General features: G+C 36.7%; 1 protein-coding gene across 1 annotated transcript in view; it reads right to left on the reverse strand.

Annotated features, from left to right (window-relative positions):
* Positions 1–171: 171 nt before the first annotated feature.
* Positions 172–15,094, reverse strand: part of SKP2 (S-phase kinase associated protein 2) — a 31,762-nt gene continuing 16,839 nt past the window's right edge. Inside the window, exons 6-10 of the mRNA XM_007961373.3 lie at positions 13,433–13,531; positions 12,145–12,275; positions 6,852–6,903; positions 6,576–6,683; positions 172–2,062 (exon numbers count right to left, since the gene is read on the reverse strand). Coding sequence (XP_007959564.1) covers positions 1,849–2,062; positions 6,576–6,683; positions 6,852–6,903; positions 12,145–12,275; positions 13,433–13,531 — 604 coding nt within the window. The 3' untranslated portion in view covers positions 172–1,848. The remainder of the gene's footprint in view (positions 2,063–6,575; positions 6,684–6,851; positions 6,904–12,144; positions 12,276–13,432; positions 13,532–15,094) is intronic.

The raw sequence follows: 15,094 nt of genomic DNA on the forward strand, positions 1-15,094 counted from the left end.
TTTTTTCCAATGTGATAAGCATATGAAGTAGAAGGGTCAAAACAGGGCTCTGTTTTGAAGAGTCTTATTTAGAGGTATCTAAGCCAAATGGCACACCACACTAAATGCTTTCAAATTTTAACCACAACACTTAAAGAGAAAGAGAAAAGGAATACAACCTAGCTTAAGTACTCATTTTTATAAAAATGTGTTTATTTTAAAACAAGTCTATAAAAGTAGAAATCACATACAAAAATACAGATTGCTCTGACATGTTGGCAAAATAGCTTATGGCTGGACTTGAGTTTGGAAGTTCTGCATGTTTGAGGGCATCTGGATGTTAGAGTCCAACTGGATCCTAACCCCAGCTCTTGTCACTAACCTGTAAACAATAATTTCAAGTAGTATTTAGCACTTTTTAACTACTAAGAAATTGAAGCATAATCATTTTCTGTGTAACCCAACTTTAAAATCTTCGTTAGGTCTAAGCAGATAAAGGCACTTCATACTATGTTTCTAACATTACAATTTTTGATTAAAAAAAAAAACAGTTAATACAAATGACAGGTTTTGGCTTTTTTGTCGTTACATTTTGAACATATGAAGTCATCAATTTAAACTAGTTTTTGTGATTTTTAAGAAGTAGAATTTGATCTTTTTCACTTCTCTGTACCAGTTTAGAAAATATATGTATCACTGATGGTATCAAAAGGTCCCACATCTGGATTTTAACTCTTATGTAGGTATAAGTAGTGCTTACTACTGAAACTCCATGGAACATATACCTGCTTCTATTGTATTATTTCTGATTGAAGAGAAAATGCAGTTCCTCTTAGGGAACTGTAGGTCTGATGACCTTAAAAATGGATAGTTTCAAACAATTATTGGTGAGAGATCATTAAAAAAAAGACAATTTAAAATACTTGATTCCAGAGTAATAAAAAAGTAACCTTAAGAACCTCAGCGCTAAAGGAAAACAGCAGGCAACTTCAGAATTCTTCCATCCAAATTTTCAAGAATACAGACTGGATTAATACCACCTTTCTAAAACAAAGCAAGTCATTTTAAAAGCTAAAGGACCCATGTTAACATAATTTGATTATCAAGTTAGAAAACCACAATTATATTTCTCATCTAATTTAGATTCTGGAAACAGTAACTTAATGAACATTACAGGATACTTCAAATTGACCTGTCATAGAAAACTGTCTCCTGGGCCTTCAAATCCTATACCAATTCTATACCTCTGGGTTTTGTAATGTTTAGTCTTCTGTAAGTTTTAAGGTGAATTACATGGGATTACTTATTTCTATTAACCTAATTTCAAATCTAAAGGCAAAATTAAAATGCATTTTTCTCTTTCCTATTCCCAGAAAAGATGGCCTTAGACGCTACTATCCTATGATTCTCTTTTTGTTCAGCTCATAATACAAATAGCTTATTGTTCTTCTAAGCTGTCTTATAAAGCAATACTATAAAATTAAATAGATAAAAGTTATATGGGCTATGAAGATTGTTTGCTGGTGGTAATTTTTAAGCTTGATTCTGAATAGACTTAATAAGAAGGGCACTTGGAAGAGGTGGCTCAAATTTTGCTCTTTAAGGTGTCTTGAAATTATAGGCTCACTCTCCCAAAATTTCAAAAGGCCTCCAACTTTGGCTCTTAAGAGCAAAGCAGTGATAGAAGCTTTTAGAATCATTTCAAAAAGCAAGATTTCATAGTTTCCCCCCTCAAATGGTTCACTAGTATACTTGCAGAATGAAGGCAAAGGGAAAACCAAGAATAAAACTAGCTAAGTACTCCAGCAACTGGGCTTCCTGCTTATTTTCCCTGTTCTAAAGAAGAGGCACCATCCTGGAATAAATACTTCATAGACAACTGGGCTTTTGCAGTGTCAGTCGGCACTTGATGCCCCATATCTCCTGGTTCTTTTTGTTGCCAATAGTTGGCCTGGCAATGGTGGTGAAATGGGAGCAATTAATTTGCAGGTGAGGAAGGGCTTCTTTTAACAGTTGAAGGGTACCGTCTGGCACGATTCCAAAAACTTGTAGTGTTTTCAGTGTGGGAATTTCTCCAAGTTCACTGGAAAGGAAGAAAAAGACTTTCAGAATGGCAGTATCTATGGAAACTGTTTGACTAGAGTTATATGACCCAAATTTTACAATTTGTATCATCTACGAAATGCAGTCTGAAAATACAATTTACAATAAATGATTTGAGAAAATAGCAAATTAAATTGGAAAGCACAGACCATATCGCTTGAGCAACAGGCATTAGGAAACGCACTGCTGCATTTTATTGAATGAGGTTCCTAATAACCTTAGAAACTCAGGTTTCTTTAAGAATCCAACCATATTTGCTTCCTTTCTCCAGTTGTGATTTATATAGTGATCTGAATAGGGTTACTGTATTGTGAGAAGAAACTAGCAAGTGAGTGATGGTAGAAGCAAATGTTTTACTGTGGCACCAGCTGGAACCACCACAGGTTACATGCAAATTAAGGATATGAACTTGACCTTTATTTGAACTAGGCTCATCTCTCAAAGGGAGATGTTGTCAGGATTGATGAACTTCTTAATAATGGTTCATAGTCAACAAGTCCATTATGTGTGATGAAAACTACCACTGACTTCCCTAAGATATTTTAGATAGGGTTATGTAGTTGGGTACAGGTGGAGAAAATGGGTTAAAAATCACACCTTTTATAGGAGGCAATAGCCATCTTACCTCCCTACGTATTACCATTTTTTTCTGCATAGATAAGCCAGTCCCTTTAGGTATTTCACATTAGATGAAGTTCAACCCTGTTAACAGTGAAATTCTGTTTCACAAATTCAGTTTCTCAAATTCTGTTTCTCCAAAGTAAATACTGTTTGGTGTTGGTAATGATTTTTTTCTTCTTAACTCAGATCTATGTGCCTAGAAATTCAACTCTCTGATCTGTATTTGCTCACGGTTGGGACACACAGTACAAAGTCTCAGGAAAGGGAACATTTATTTTGGAATTTCAACAAAATCCTACTACAGATCAATGAGCACCTCAATGACCTAAAGTCAGAAACATCCTTTATATCTTCACATTGTCAATAATTACTTTAAAAAAGCCCCAAACTTTCCTTGTAACTGTCACCTGACCTCCAGTCTTTCTTCCTTCTAGCCTATTCTATATACTAATTTCCAAGGCATCTTCCTAAAGCCTAGCTCATGTTAGTCATTCATCTGCTCCAAAACCTTTGATGCTTCTCTTGTGTCTACGGAACCCAGGCTGTTCAGCTAGTCTGAAGACCTTCTGTGTCTAACCTGCTCTTCCAGTCTTCCCACTACTCCCCGAAATGTATTTATTCTACATTCCACAAGGTGTCTTAAACCCCACAAATGTTTAATATACGTTAGCTAAATACAGGATGAAGGCTAATTTACAAAATAAAAGCACTATCCAAATGAAATAAATGTGCTTGTTCACAAGGGGACAGTAAGATCTAAAGGCATATAACCAAAGAAAATCGGAAAGAACAAATTGCTGTCATTAAGTAAACTGCTTTCTGGAATGTAGAAACAGTATCAAAGTAAGATCACAATACACAGATACTTAATCACTTACGATGACAGCAATCCAGCTCCAACTTTGAATCCCCCATGTGAAATTTGAGAAACATTGTAATTACTATGAGAATTCTGGTTCTGGTATATCCAAATTACCCAAATTGTGAGCCATTCTGTGCTGGAGAATATTTAAGGGAAGAAACTGTAGGTGGAGTAAGAAAAGGAGGAATGGCAGATGGCAGAGGAGGACATGTTCTTACAACAGCATTGGGAAAGAGATTTGGTGAGGAAAGAAATGAAGACCAGACTCTCAGAACACACTCGGGTGTTATATATAAGGGGGTTATATAAGATAAAATGATGGATGAAGAACTAGTTCCCAAGTCAAAAATCCAGAAAGTAAGATTTTAAGGAGACAAAAAATAAACAAACAAAAAACAAAGCCTTCTGGTATGTGCAACTCCGAATAAAAAATTTGCAAGCATCTTTTAAAAACTACAACGGAAGAGACTGAAGAACAAACTAAGGGATAGCAAATAGAAATAAGTAGTTCAAGAGTCTTTATTTCTAATGTAAGAAGTGTAAAATAACACCAATGTCTTATGTATATTGAATTTTGGAAAATAAAAGATATTTATAAACTCACAGGATTGCTCTTTACCTTATCTATACAATAATCCTGTTTTCCTTATAAAATCTTAAATGCCTCAACTACAAATGCTCCTACCACAGAAGTTTTTTAGTCTTATAGTTTACTATCTCCAGTTTGGGTTTCTTACTTGAATGAGAAATAGGGAAGAATTAGAAGGAAGTTTAGACATAGAGAAGAAGACCAATTAAGAAGTAAGAGAATAAATACAATGGGAATAGGTCCTGGGGAAGAAAAATGTATAGTTTCCCAAGTATTTTAAAACATTACTACAGAAGAAAGACATTCAAATTGTATTTTCCCACTTCAGAGAAATAGATAGCCTTAAGTTCTTTAGCATAGGTGGCTCTCTGGAAATTACTATGGAAACACCCTGGAATTTTTATTATAAACCTCAAATATATCAGTTGCCAAAATGATTGAAATTAAAGTCATTCTAATTCTCATTTTATCTTGAGAAACTTTTAAGCATAAGGTACCAACAAACTCATCTTGAAGGATTCACCATGCAAATCAGCGTACTATTTACACAATACCTAAAGAAATATACTCTTTTACCTTAATGTTCAAGGACGGGATCTTTCTTCTTCTCTATTCTAGTGGTCTGACTTGTAACTAAACTCCTAATGCCCCTGTTCCTCTTATTTCCTAAGATTTGTACAAATAAGAAATAATAATGCAGTGAAGGTTCACAATATGTCTGTGACTTCAGGCCCGTGTTTGCAACCATCAATTCACACTGCCTCCAGGTATTACCATGTGATTATTATGCAGGTATCGCAATTACTATTACTATCATCCCACTGGATAAAATTACTAAAATGAAGAGCTCACAGCCTTCCCCTCGCCTCTGCTTGAGAAAAAGCATTTGGGTTATTACCTGCTTAGCTTCTTTCTTTCTGCAGAGAAGGAACAAAAGCAAGACACATGGATAGATTCTCTTGAGAAAAGCAACCTGAAAAGAATGATCACCACACTCCCCAGGGGGCTGCACAGGCAAAGAAGCAGGAGGCCAGATGGCAAGGACAGGAAAGAATAGATGACAGAGAAGTCTTTTTGGGTAGACGCTAGAAGCTCCTAGGAGTTCTGGATGCTAGAAAATAGAGAGGGCAGGGATTTTAATAAGAGTTTCATGCACATGAATTTAAACCCCAACATTTGACAGCCAGGAAAGTAAATCCTGCCATCCTATTTTAGGCAGTCCTTTCCCAAATGAGATACCAGCTGAGACCCTGAACCCCAAGATTAATTAAAATGATTCATTAAAATGCATAACTGCCAGATTTCCTAATTCTACTAGTTAACTCTGTATAGCGGAAGTATCTGATTTATTCATTCATTCTTGAAACTAACTTAAAAGATCCAAACTATGATTCTGAGGACTAAAATTCTTTGTTCAAATTCACCACCATTCCTATGTAGGAGCTGGAAGGTAAATTAACCTTGGTTTAGTTCGTGAGCTACATAAATGAGTCCAGCAGCCACATTCAAGACATGTTGGGCACCTGATCAACTCTTAAGATACTGACCTCTTGTGGTTTTTAATAAAATTGCTACACATGCACATTTGCCATTAGGGAGACTTTTCCAGTCCTTTGGGATGAAATACAGAAAACCTTTTAAAACAATAAAGATATGATTCCCAGGGATGAGTTGGGTATGGTGTTTCCCAAAGGAAAGATGGACCAGGCTGCTTCTTTCTTGCACTTCTTTGATTCTGTGTAAGTTGCTGAGCAGGTAAAACTAACCCTTGTATGAACCATTGGATTAGCGACTATTTTGCCTCTGTCCAGGAGACCTAGGATTTAGACTTGGGTCAGCCACCAACTCACCATCAGGGTTTGAATAAGTCACTTCACCTTTTAGACCTTAACACACCCCTCTTCAAAAATAGCATCAGACTTACAATACATACCATCTACAGGCTTATATCCTTCCATTTCCTTCACTATCCAGGACACACATCACTAAGAAGATACAGAACTTTAAGCCCAGATGAAAGCTTTTTGAATCAACTGGCGTTAATCCAAAATATTTGGAAAGAAAAAAAAAAAAAAGACACTAACCCACATTGGGTCTGCCTTCCCAATTATACTTCAAGTTTCCTGGAGGAAAAGGTTATCTTCTGCTTCTCTGCTAAGTCGTCTCATAGATACTAAGACAGCAAGCTAGTAATTAAAACTGCTTACAGCTAAACAAAATGTTTAGTGAACAATCTGGATCAACTCAATTTCACCAGACAGTTTAAGCAACATTCTGCTGGTCTTTCACAGCCAGTCTGTGGTATACTAATCACTAATGTTTCGGTTTTATATGTCTATTAATAATAATGGATTTTCACACCAAGGGGCATCTCTGCTGTTTCCTGCCTTCTATTAAGCATTAAACACAAAACATACTTACAGTAAAGTTTCAGGTATTATATCATAGCACCGACTGAGTGATAGGTGTTGGAGGTAGTTGAGCTGGAAAAATTCCTGAAAGCAGTCATTCTTTAGCATGACGCTATCACTGTAAGAAGGCAGTAAAAAAGATATTGAAAATCACACATTGATTCTAGATAAAGAAGACAGAAATAACCTACTGCTTAGTTGCTTCAATTCACCATTATGATCCTTTCCCCATATAATGAGAAATCAAGATTTTTCAACTTTTGATCTAAAGTAAACAAAAAAATACCTTAAGTCTAGATGGACAAGATTGGGGCATCTTCTAACTAAAGTACAGAGATCTAGGAAAAGCAAAAAAAACATGACAGTCACTATTAAATGAGGAACAAGACAAGGATATTTGTTATCACTACTATCATTGAACATCATGCTGGAAGTTCAGGGCAATGCAATTAGAACCACACACTATTCGAAAGAAAAAATGATCATCTTGGAACATAAAATCTTCTACCCAAAAAGCCCAAGAGAATCACCCGAAAAAGAGAACTATGTAAACTGACAATCTTTAGCTTATCTATGTATCGGCAACAGCAGGCCGGAAAAACAATAGGGAAAAAAATCCCATTCACAATAGCAAAAAGTAAAATTAAATACCAGTATATATAAGCAAATAATATATTACAAAGGTAGCACCTCAGATCAACAAGAGAAATAATGGATCAGCAAAAAGAAATATTGCTACTACAATGGGAAAAAATTATTTCTCCAACTCAAATAACATATTTAAATACATTCCACATAATAAGTTCTAAATATAAAAATATTATTTTGTATTTAGGATATTAAATATTAAAAATTATTAACTAATTTAGGGTAATTATTTAATTGAATCTTGGGATAAGGTATTTCTAAACATAAAACAAAACATAGGGAACACATCAATTTACTACATAAAATTTTAAAACTCTACCATATTAAAACAAAACAATTTAGAAAGTATCAGAAAACTGGGAATAAATGTTTTCAACATACATTAAACAGAGAGCTAATCTTATATAAAGAGAAAAAAAGATAAATCAAAAAGGCAATGAACATGAACAAATCTACATTGCAAAATACCAAGATAATAAAAAGGAGCAAGAAATACCAAATAAAATTAGAAATATTTCTTCTCAGCCATCAAGTGAAAAAAAATTCTATTATAAAGTAGGTCTATTATAAAGTAGGTCTTTCATACACCACAGGTAGATATTTAATTTTATTTGCAGGCTTTCAGGAGCCTGAACCCTGGACTGATTTTTTTTGCATAGTAAACTGATTTTTTTTCTTTTTTTAAAGAATTCAGAGAATTATACACTTTACTTTTGGTCCAGTAACTCCACTTTTAGGAAAACATAGATGTGTATGAATATATTCAACGTGGCAACAGTTATATTAGCCCCTCCTCCAATTAGTTTAATATGTTAACCTCATCCATTCCATATACACTGCTAATCATTAAGAAAACGCTTTCTGATAACATTTCATACATAAAAAAATACAAGGATAGATTGTAAACAAAATATATACAATGCATTATAATTTCAACTTGGCCAAAACACACTCAAACTCACATTTACACACAAACACATACACAGAATGAAAGAGCGAAAAGAAAAGAAAAAAAAAAAAAACGCTGGAAGGAAATATATCCAAAATGTTAACTGCAGTATTCAAGGGTGTTGGGATTACAGGCAACTTTTCAGTATCTGGAAGAAAGTCATGTAAGCTACCTGGCAATCAGGAAATGGATCAATGTTACTTATTTAGAACAACAGGCAAACTTCATTAACATTTGAGGGTTTTTTCATCTCACAGGTATATCCCCTCCCTAAATTCTGGACTTGCATTTTCAACTGCCTCCTCAACATACTGTTTGGATATGCGATAGGCCTCTAAATTTATGTCTAAAATCAATTACTCAGTTTCTCCCCCAAATTTCCTCCTTCCCTAAACTCTCTCCCATCTCAGCAAGCAATAATTTCACGAATCCAGTGGCTTCAGCCAAAACCCTTGAAATCATAGTGGACTATTTTTCTCACATCCCTCGTTCATTCTGTCACCAAATCTCATGTTGGTTTTTAAAATGTGCCCAAATCTGATCATTTCTTACCACGTTAAGTGTCACCACCCTAGTCTCTTAACTAGTCTCTCTGCTTCATACTTCCCTGCTAAAGCCTTTTCTCAACATAGCACTAGCCTGAGTCTTTTAAAATGAAGTCAGTCACATCATTGCTCTGCCTGAAATACTCCAATGGTCTCCCATGTCCCATGTCACTTAGAAAAAATTCAAAGCTTTTGCCTTGGCTTAGACAGCCCTTGGCCATCTCTCTCCTCTCACTGTTCTCCCTGCTCCCTCTCACACACTGGTTCCATATCAAGGTATTTGCACTCGCTGGTCCTTTGTTCTTGAATGTTCTTCTCTCACATATGCATATGGATTCTTTTTTCACTCAGTCAGGTCTGTGGGTCCAGTACAGTCTCCTCAGAGAGGCCCTGTCTTTGACCATTCCATCTAAAAGTAGTCTCCTTTCTGCCATATTCTATCTGGTTACTCTGCTTTGCTTTTCGTCCTTGCATTTTTACCTCCTTTCATAACATTTATGAAATATGTTCACTTTCTGGCTCCCCCATATAAAGTAAGCTTCGTAAGGGTGACTTTCCCTGTTCAAGGCTACATCTCCTGAGTCTGGAACAGAGCTTCGATCATTGTAGGTGCTCAATAAGTATTTAATAAATAACCAAAAAATGAAAAAAGTACACAACAAAATTTTGAGGGACCAATCATCTAGCCAGCCAACTAGCCATCAGCAAAATCAGACGCAATCTTTGACACCACTGGAGATAGAACCAAACATTAGGGGATAAAGTGGGTTAATCTCCTTCTCTGGCCCACACTTAAGATCTGTCCTCCCTGGGCAGGAAGTAGTTAGTAAAAAGTAGTCACTGCCAAGGTTTCCTTCTCACTGTCCCCTTCATTTCACCACAAACAGTAGACCCAACCTGAGCTAGAAGGGATCTTAATCCCTTCAACTGGATTCAATAATCCAACCCGTCAATTCAAATGAGAGGTGAGCAGAAGTCAAGGTCAAATCCAAGACCAAAACGTTTCTGTGCCTCATCCATTGCTCCATGGAAAGGTAGTGATGGGGGTAGTGGGGGAAGGAACAGTAATAACAGCCAACAGTAACTGAACTCTTACCATGTGGCAAGAAATGTTCCACATGCTGTACATATCTTAATTCATTTATTCTCCTGTAATTCTAAGAGATGGGGTCTACTTATCTCCATTTTACTGCTGAGAAAACTAAGGAACAGGCAAGTTTAGCAACTTGCTCAAGTCTACCCAGTAAATGGCAGAGTGGGTATTTGAACTCAGGCCATCTGGTACCAGTCTATTAGCTAAAACCAAATCCATATTATCTCATATATAATGAAATGGTGTGTGCTATTGTTAATGACATTAAAAACTTTTTTATCCCCATTGTATAATTAAAAAACTAACACTTCAATTTATATTCTGCCTCTCTGTCCTGAATGTGTCTAGCAAGCAGAATTTTAATACCTACTATTTCTGCCAAAACTCGGTAAACAGGCTCTCTGTTCTCTTTCTTGGAGGAACAAAAGGAACGGTTTTAAGCCAAACTTGGACAAAACCAACAGCACTTTGCCTACAGCAGTTTCTCAACCTTGTGCCCACAGCCTCAGTTCATGTCAGAAAATCTTTCAGTAAAGTAGTGAAAGATCCAGATGTGGGAAAGAAATATAAACAAGGCACTGCCTTCCCTTCACCTGCAGACAAACAGAGAAGAACCAAGACTGATGGAATTTCACACCAAGAGGATGCTCGTGGGTGGGAGTTTAAACTTCTTGGAGGAAAATTTGGCAGAAATTATCCAAAACTTGAGAATAGTACCTAATGCTGGACCCAGCAATTCCACTTTTAAGAATCCATCCTTAGAAATGCATCCAAAGATTTGTCTCTGTCACTCATAAAATTGTTTATAGTAGAGAAAAACTGGGAAGATTCTGAATGTCCATTAGAAGATCAACTGCATAAATTGTTATTGATTTAATATAAATTATTCCATATCTATTTGATGGACTATCACATAGCCACTGATGATGACATAATGTAGCCACTGAAAATGGGGTTATCTGGAGGAAAAAAAAGCATATTACAAAGTATTTAATATACTGTGTCCCATTTAAAGAAAAACAGTGTTTGTACAGGAAAAAGCCTAGCAAGATGTTAGATTATTGATAATTTGCTTCCCTTTGCGTTTTTCTATATTTTGCATTTTTTAAAATGACTGTATAACGCTATGATCAGTTTTAAAACAGTAATTATAAATACTGGGTGGGGAGAGTGGTAAGAAATGAAGACATGATTGCTGCTTTTACGGCTTGCTAAAGAAAGTGTTCACCTTGTCTGAAAATGCAAGTGTTTGGAATGGCAGTAGTCCAAATTTGAGTCCTTGCACAGGTGAAAGACTCGAATCTCTACCCACTCATGAGAGGCTAGCAATTATTTTCTATAGCTTTATACATCTTACCAGAGGACATCTGTCCTGGAGAAGTAGTTTTATACTACTTAAATTTTAAGATATATTCTGCAGATGTTTGATTCAAATCTTTTTCAGAATAATAAAAACTATAATAAACAAAACACACTCAAATAAGCTAGTACTAACATCAAGATATGGTTGATGTGTGTTGCTGGTTTAACTAGGTTTTGCATAGCCCACAAACTGAATGTTGGCCTGCGACGGTGAAGCCATTTAAAAAACTTGCCATTTGTAATCACTTATCTTTGCAAATCCAGATTTTCTCATTAACATACAAGTAAAATAAAGCGTAACTGAATATTAAGGTTTTTAAAGACTGTTCCCTGCTACCCCTGACTCCTAAGGCCTGTTTTCATCTAAAAAACCTCGTTGCCCTCTTGGACTGAATAAAAAGTAAAAGTCATAAATATGAACTTATTAACAGAGTTAATAACAGAGTTTTTCAACCTTGGAACTGATGTTTGGACCAGATTATTGTGCGTGATATGCTCCATCCTATACACCGTCCAGCAGCATCCTGGCTTCTGCCCAAGAAAGACCAGCAGCATTCCTACAGCTGTGACAATAAAAAATGTCTCCAGACATTGACAAATGTCCCCATACGGACAAAATAGCCCCATTAACTAATGAAGAACCACTACTTAATACTAATGAAATGCTACATTTATGTATTTTTATGTTGGGGTTTACCTAATCATTTAGTTCATTAAAAGTTTTTCTGCTTAAAAATAAATTGTTTTCAAGTGTAAAGGTTTCTACTGTTAGATCCTGAATTCAAACCTTGGCTCTAGCTCACTAGCTGTTTACCTTCACCTAACCCTTCTGATTTAGCAGCCACCTCATCTGAAAAAGGGGACTAACACATGCACTGGATTAAATGAGAAAACTTATGTGGAGGAACGATTAGGAGAAGCTCAATGAATCTCATCTGTTATGTTGTGAAGGCCTCAGTGGTTCAGGCTTGGAAGCTCTAACCTGATTTCTGGAGGTTCTTTCTGTAGCCACTAAGATTCAGCTGGGTGATGGTCTCCGACACATGTGCAACTGCCACCTGTACATGCTTTTCAGTGAAATCAAAGCACCAGGAGAGGTTCAGCTCATCCAGTCTGCACAAAAGAGGGGTAATAAAGAAAATATGAAACCATGAAACCAATGAAAACTCACGGGAATGAGTTTGCCTCAAACCGCAAACAAAGAAAATGCAAAGCCATTGATTCCTTATCATTTCATGCATAGAACACCTGCTTCTCTAACAGCAGCTACCTCTAGTCTCCTAAGTATACCCTGTTTGCCCCTGAAAGTTGCCAGGGGATCAGAAGGGCCTTGGTGAATGCTGCCTCCTCCTGGAAATGGAGAGAAGCACTCTCTTCCTGATGGCTCAAACCTTATTCCAGTACTGCAGGTAGAAATGCTAGTCTTTTATGTTTGCCTTCTCAAACTACCAACCACCCAACACAGACTGAACAATCACTCAGGATGTTTTACACAATTGAAGGATTGCACAAAAGAGATGCTGACATTGCAAAAAGCCACTTCATCTTACTGTGCCTCTGCTAACTGAGCAAAAACGAGGGTTTCAGAGACAAAATACAACCATTAATCCCCACTCCCCACTTCTGGCACTGCTGACTAAATATAGGGCTATACATTTGATCTCACTGATAACATTCATATCCGGAGGCAATCTATTTTAAATGGACCATTAACAAGACACAGATGTACCATGGAGACCAAGGGATATTTTTTAAAAACACACATATACATAGTACTGTGTATTCCAAAAAGCATGTATTCCCCTCACTTAACAACATCTGTAACTCTGTACCCTTTATGTGCTGACATTATTATGAAAGCTATTGTTAATAGAATTGCCCAAATTTATGGTCTATATTTATAAAACACAAAATTTGATCAAAAATTGTAAGTTAGGTCTACAGATACCATAGGGGAAAAAACCTGAATGTATAGTTAAGTGTGAGTTGATTTCTTACAAATATACTGTTGACAGACACTACTATACTTCCCTTACTTTAACAGTTCCAAATAAACAAAAGAGAGATAAAAAAGTATCGCTTGCAAACTCAGTTAACTTGGCTCCTGAGTTTGGACAGAAAGTTTAGAGGACAAAAGACGCTGCATTCACCAAATCAAGAGCCTGGAAAGTTACAAAAAGCTCAAAAAGTTCATCCAATTTTATACAGATGTGAGGGATAATTTTACATTTGATATAAGAGTCTATAATCAAGTCTCACATCTTTCATACCTGGAACAGCTGCTTAGCAAAGTCTTCAGGGCAAATTCAGAGAATCCAGAACATCCAGAAAGGTTAAGCCGCACTAAATTTGAGTTTTGTGCGAGATTACTGGAAAAAGAGAAAAACGTCAGAAGAAAAAGACCAATAAGACGCTATTCATCAACAACATGTAGATAAAAGCAGGCAAGTGTAGTTAAGTTCATAGGTCTTTGAGTCAGTGAGTTTAAAATGTATATCACTACCTCTCAGATATCAAACAGGATAATTTGCCTCAGTTTACTCACCTGTGAAATGGCATTATCAAACCTTCTTGGTAGGGTTATCAAAAAGATTAAATGATATAATGTGATAAAAGACTTACTACAAAGCAAATACACAAGAATATCAATCAATGTACTTTTTGAATTAAAAACACAATGGAATAAACATATATCCATTTCACCCATAATTAGAATTAGCTTGCAAACATCTACTTGTAAAATCACCAGGTTCTTTTGATTATACATCTCTCAAATTTGCCATCTTCTCTACTACATCCCCAAATGCCCTGTGTTAGTAAAACTTAGTGATTACGAGTAAGAATTCTGGAAATATTATATCACTAGGTTCACATCTTGGTTCAGCCACCTACTAACAGTGTGACCCTGGAAAACTTATTCAGTCTCCCCCTGTCTCAGTTTCCACAGCTATAAAAAGGAAACAAGTAAGATCACACTTTATGGGGTTGCTGTCAGAATTAAATGAAAACGCATTTACAAAATTCACTATCTGGCACATAATACATGCCCCAAAACATTAGCTGCTATTATTGCTATCTGTTTTATATCAGACTTCATCATTTCTCACTTGAATGAACACAGCAGTATCCTTAACTACTCTAGCTTCTTCTATCCTCGATGGACCCTCCATGGTGCCTGGCAAGTTCATTTCCTAAATTTCAACTCTTGACGTGTTCCTTCCACTCTCAGAACAACTCTCTCCACCATGCTTCCTTTTTTTTTTTCAGATGGAATTTTGCTCTTGTCACCGAGGCTGGAGTGCAGTGTCGTGGTCTCAGCTCATGGCAACCTCTGCCTCCCGGGTTCAAGTGATTCTCCTGCTTCAGTCTCCTGAGTAGCTGGGATTATAGGCATGCACCACCACACCCAGCTAAGTTTTGTATTTTTAGTAGAGACAGGGTTTCACCATGTTGGCCAGGATGGTCTCAAACTCCTGACCTCAGGTGATCCGCCCACCTCAGCCTCCCAAAGTGCTGGGGTTACAGGTGTGAGCCACCGCACCTGGCCCAGGCTTCCCTCTTGATGGAAGAGTCCATTCTTCTTATAGCAAGGCACAGGGGCCTATTACAATCTGGTCCCTGACTCTCATCACCTCCTGTCATTCCCCTCCCTTAGTCCTGCGCTCCAGTAACTTCCAACCACGTAGAGTTTAGAACCACACAGGAAGCTTTATCTAGACTGGTTGCTTTGTCTTATTACCTGGAGATCTCTTACCTAGATATCTTCAATACTCAAGAGTCACTTCATCTAAGAAGGCGGCTCCTCGCGTGTTGCCACATATTCACCAAAATATTTAATAAACACCCTAGCACGGTAATTATCTGTCTTGCTCATAAATAGTTTACCTTCTTGCAAGAGGAAACAGACATGTCTTGCTTGATGTTTCCTCTTG

The sequence above is a fragment of the Chlorocebus sabaeus genome, chromosome 4 (genome assembly GCF_047675955.1).
Source record: "Chlorocebus sabaeus isolate Y175 chromosome 4, mChlSab1.0.hap1, whole genome shotgun sequence".
NCBI lineage: Eukaryota > Metazoa > Chordata > Mammalia > Primates > Cercopithecidae > Chlorocebus > Chlorocebus sabaeus.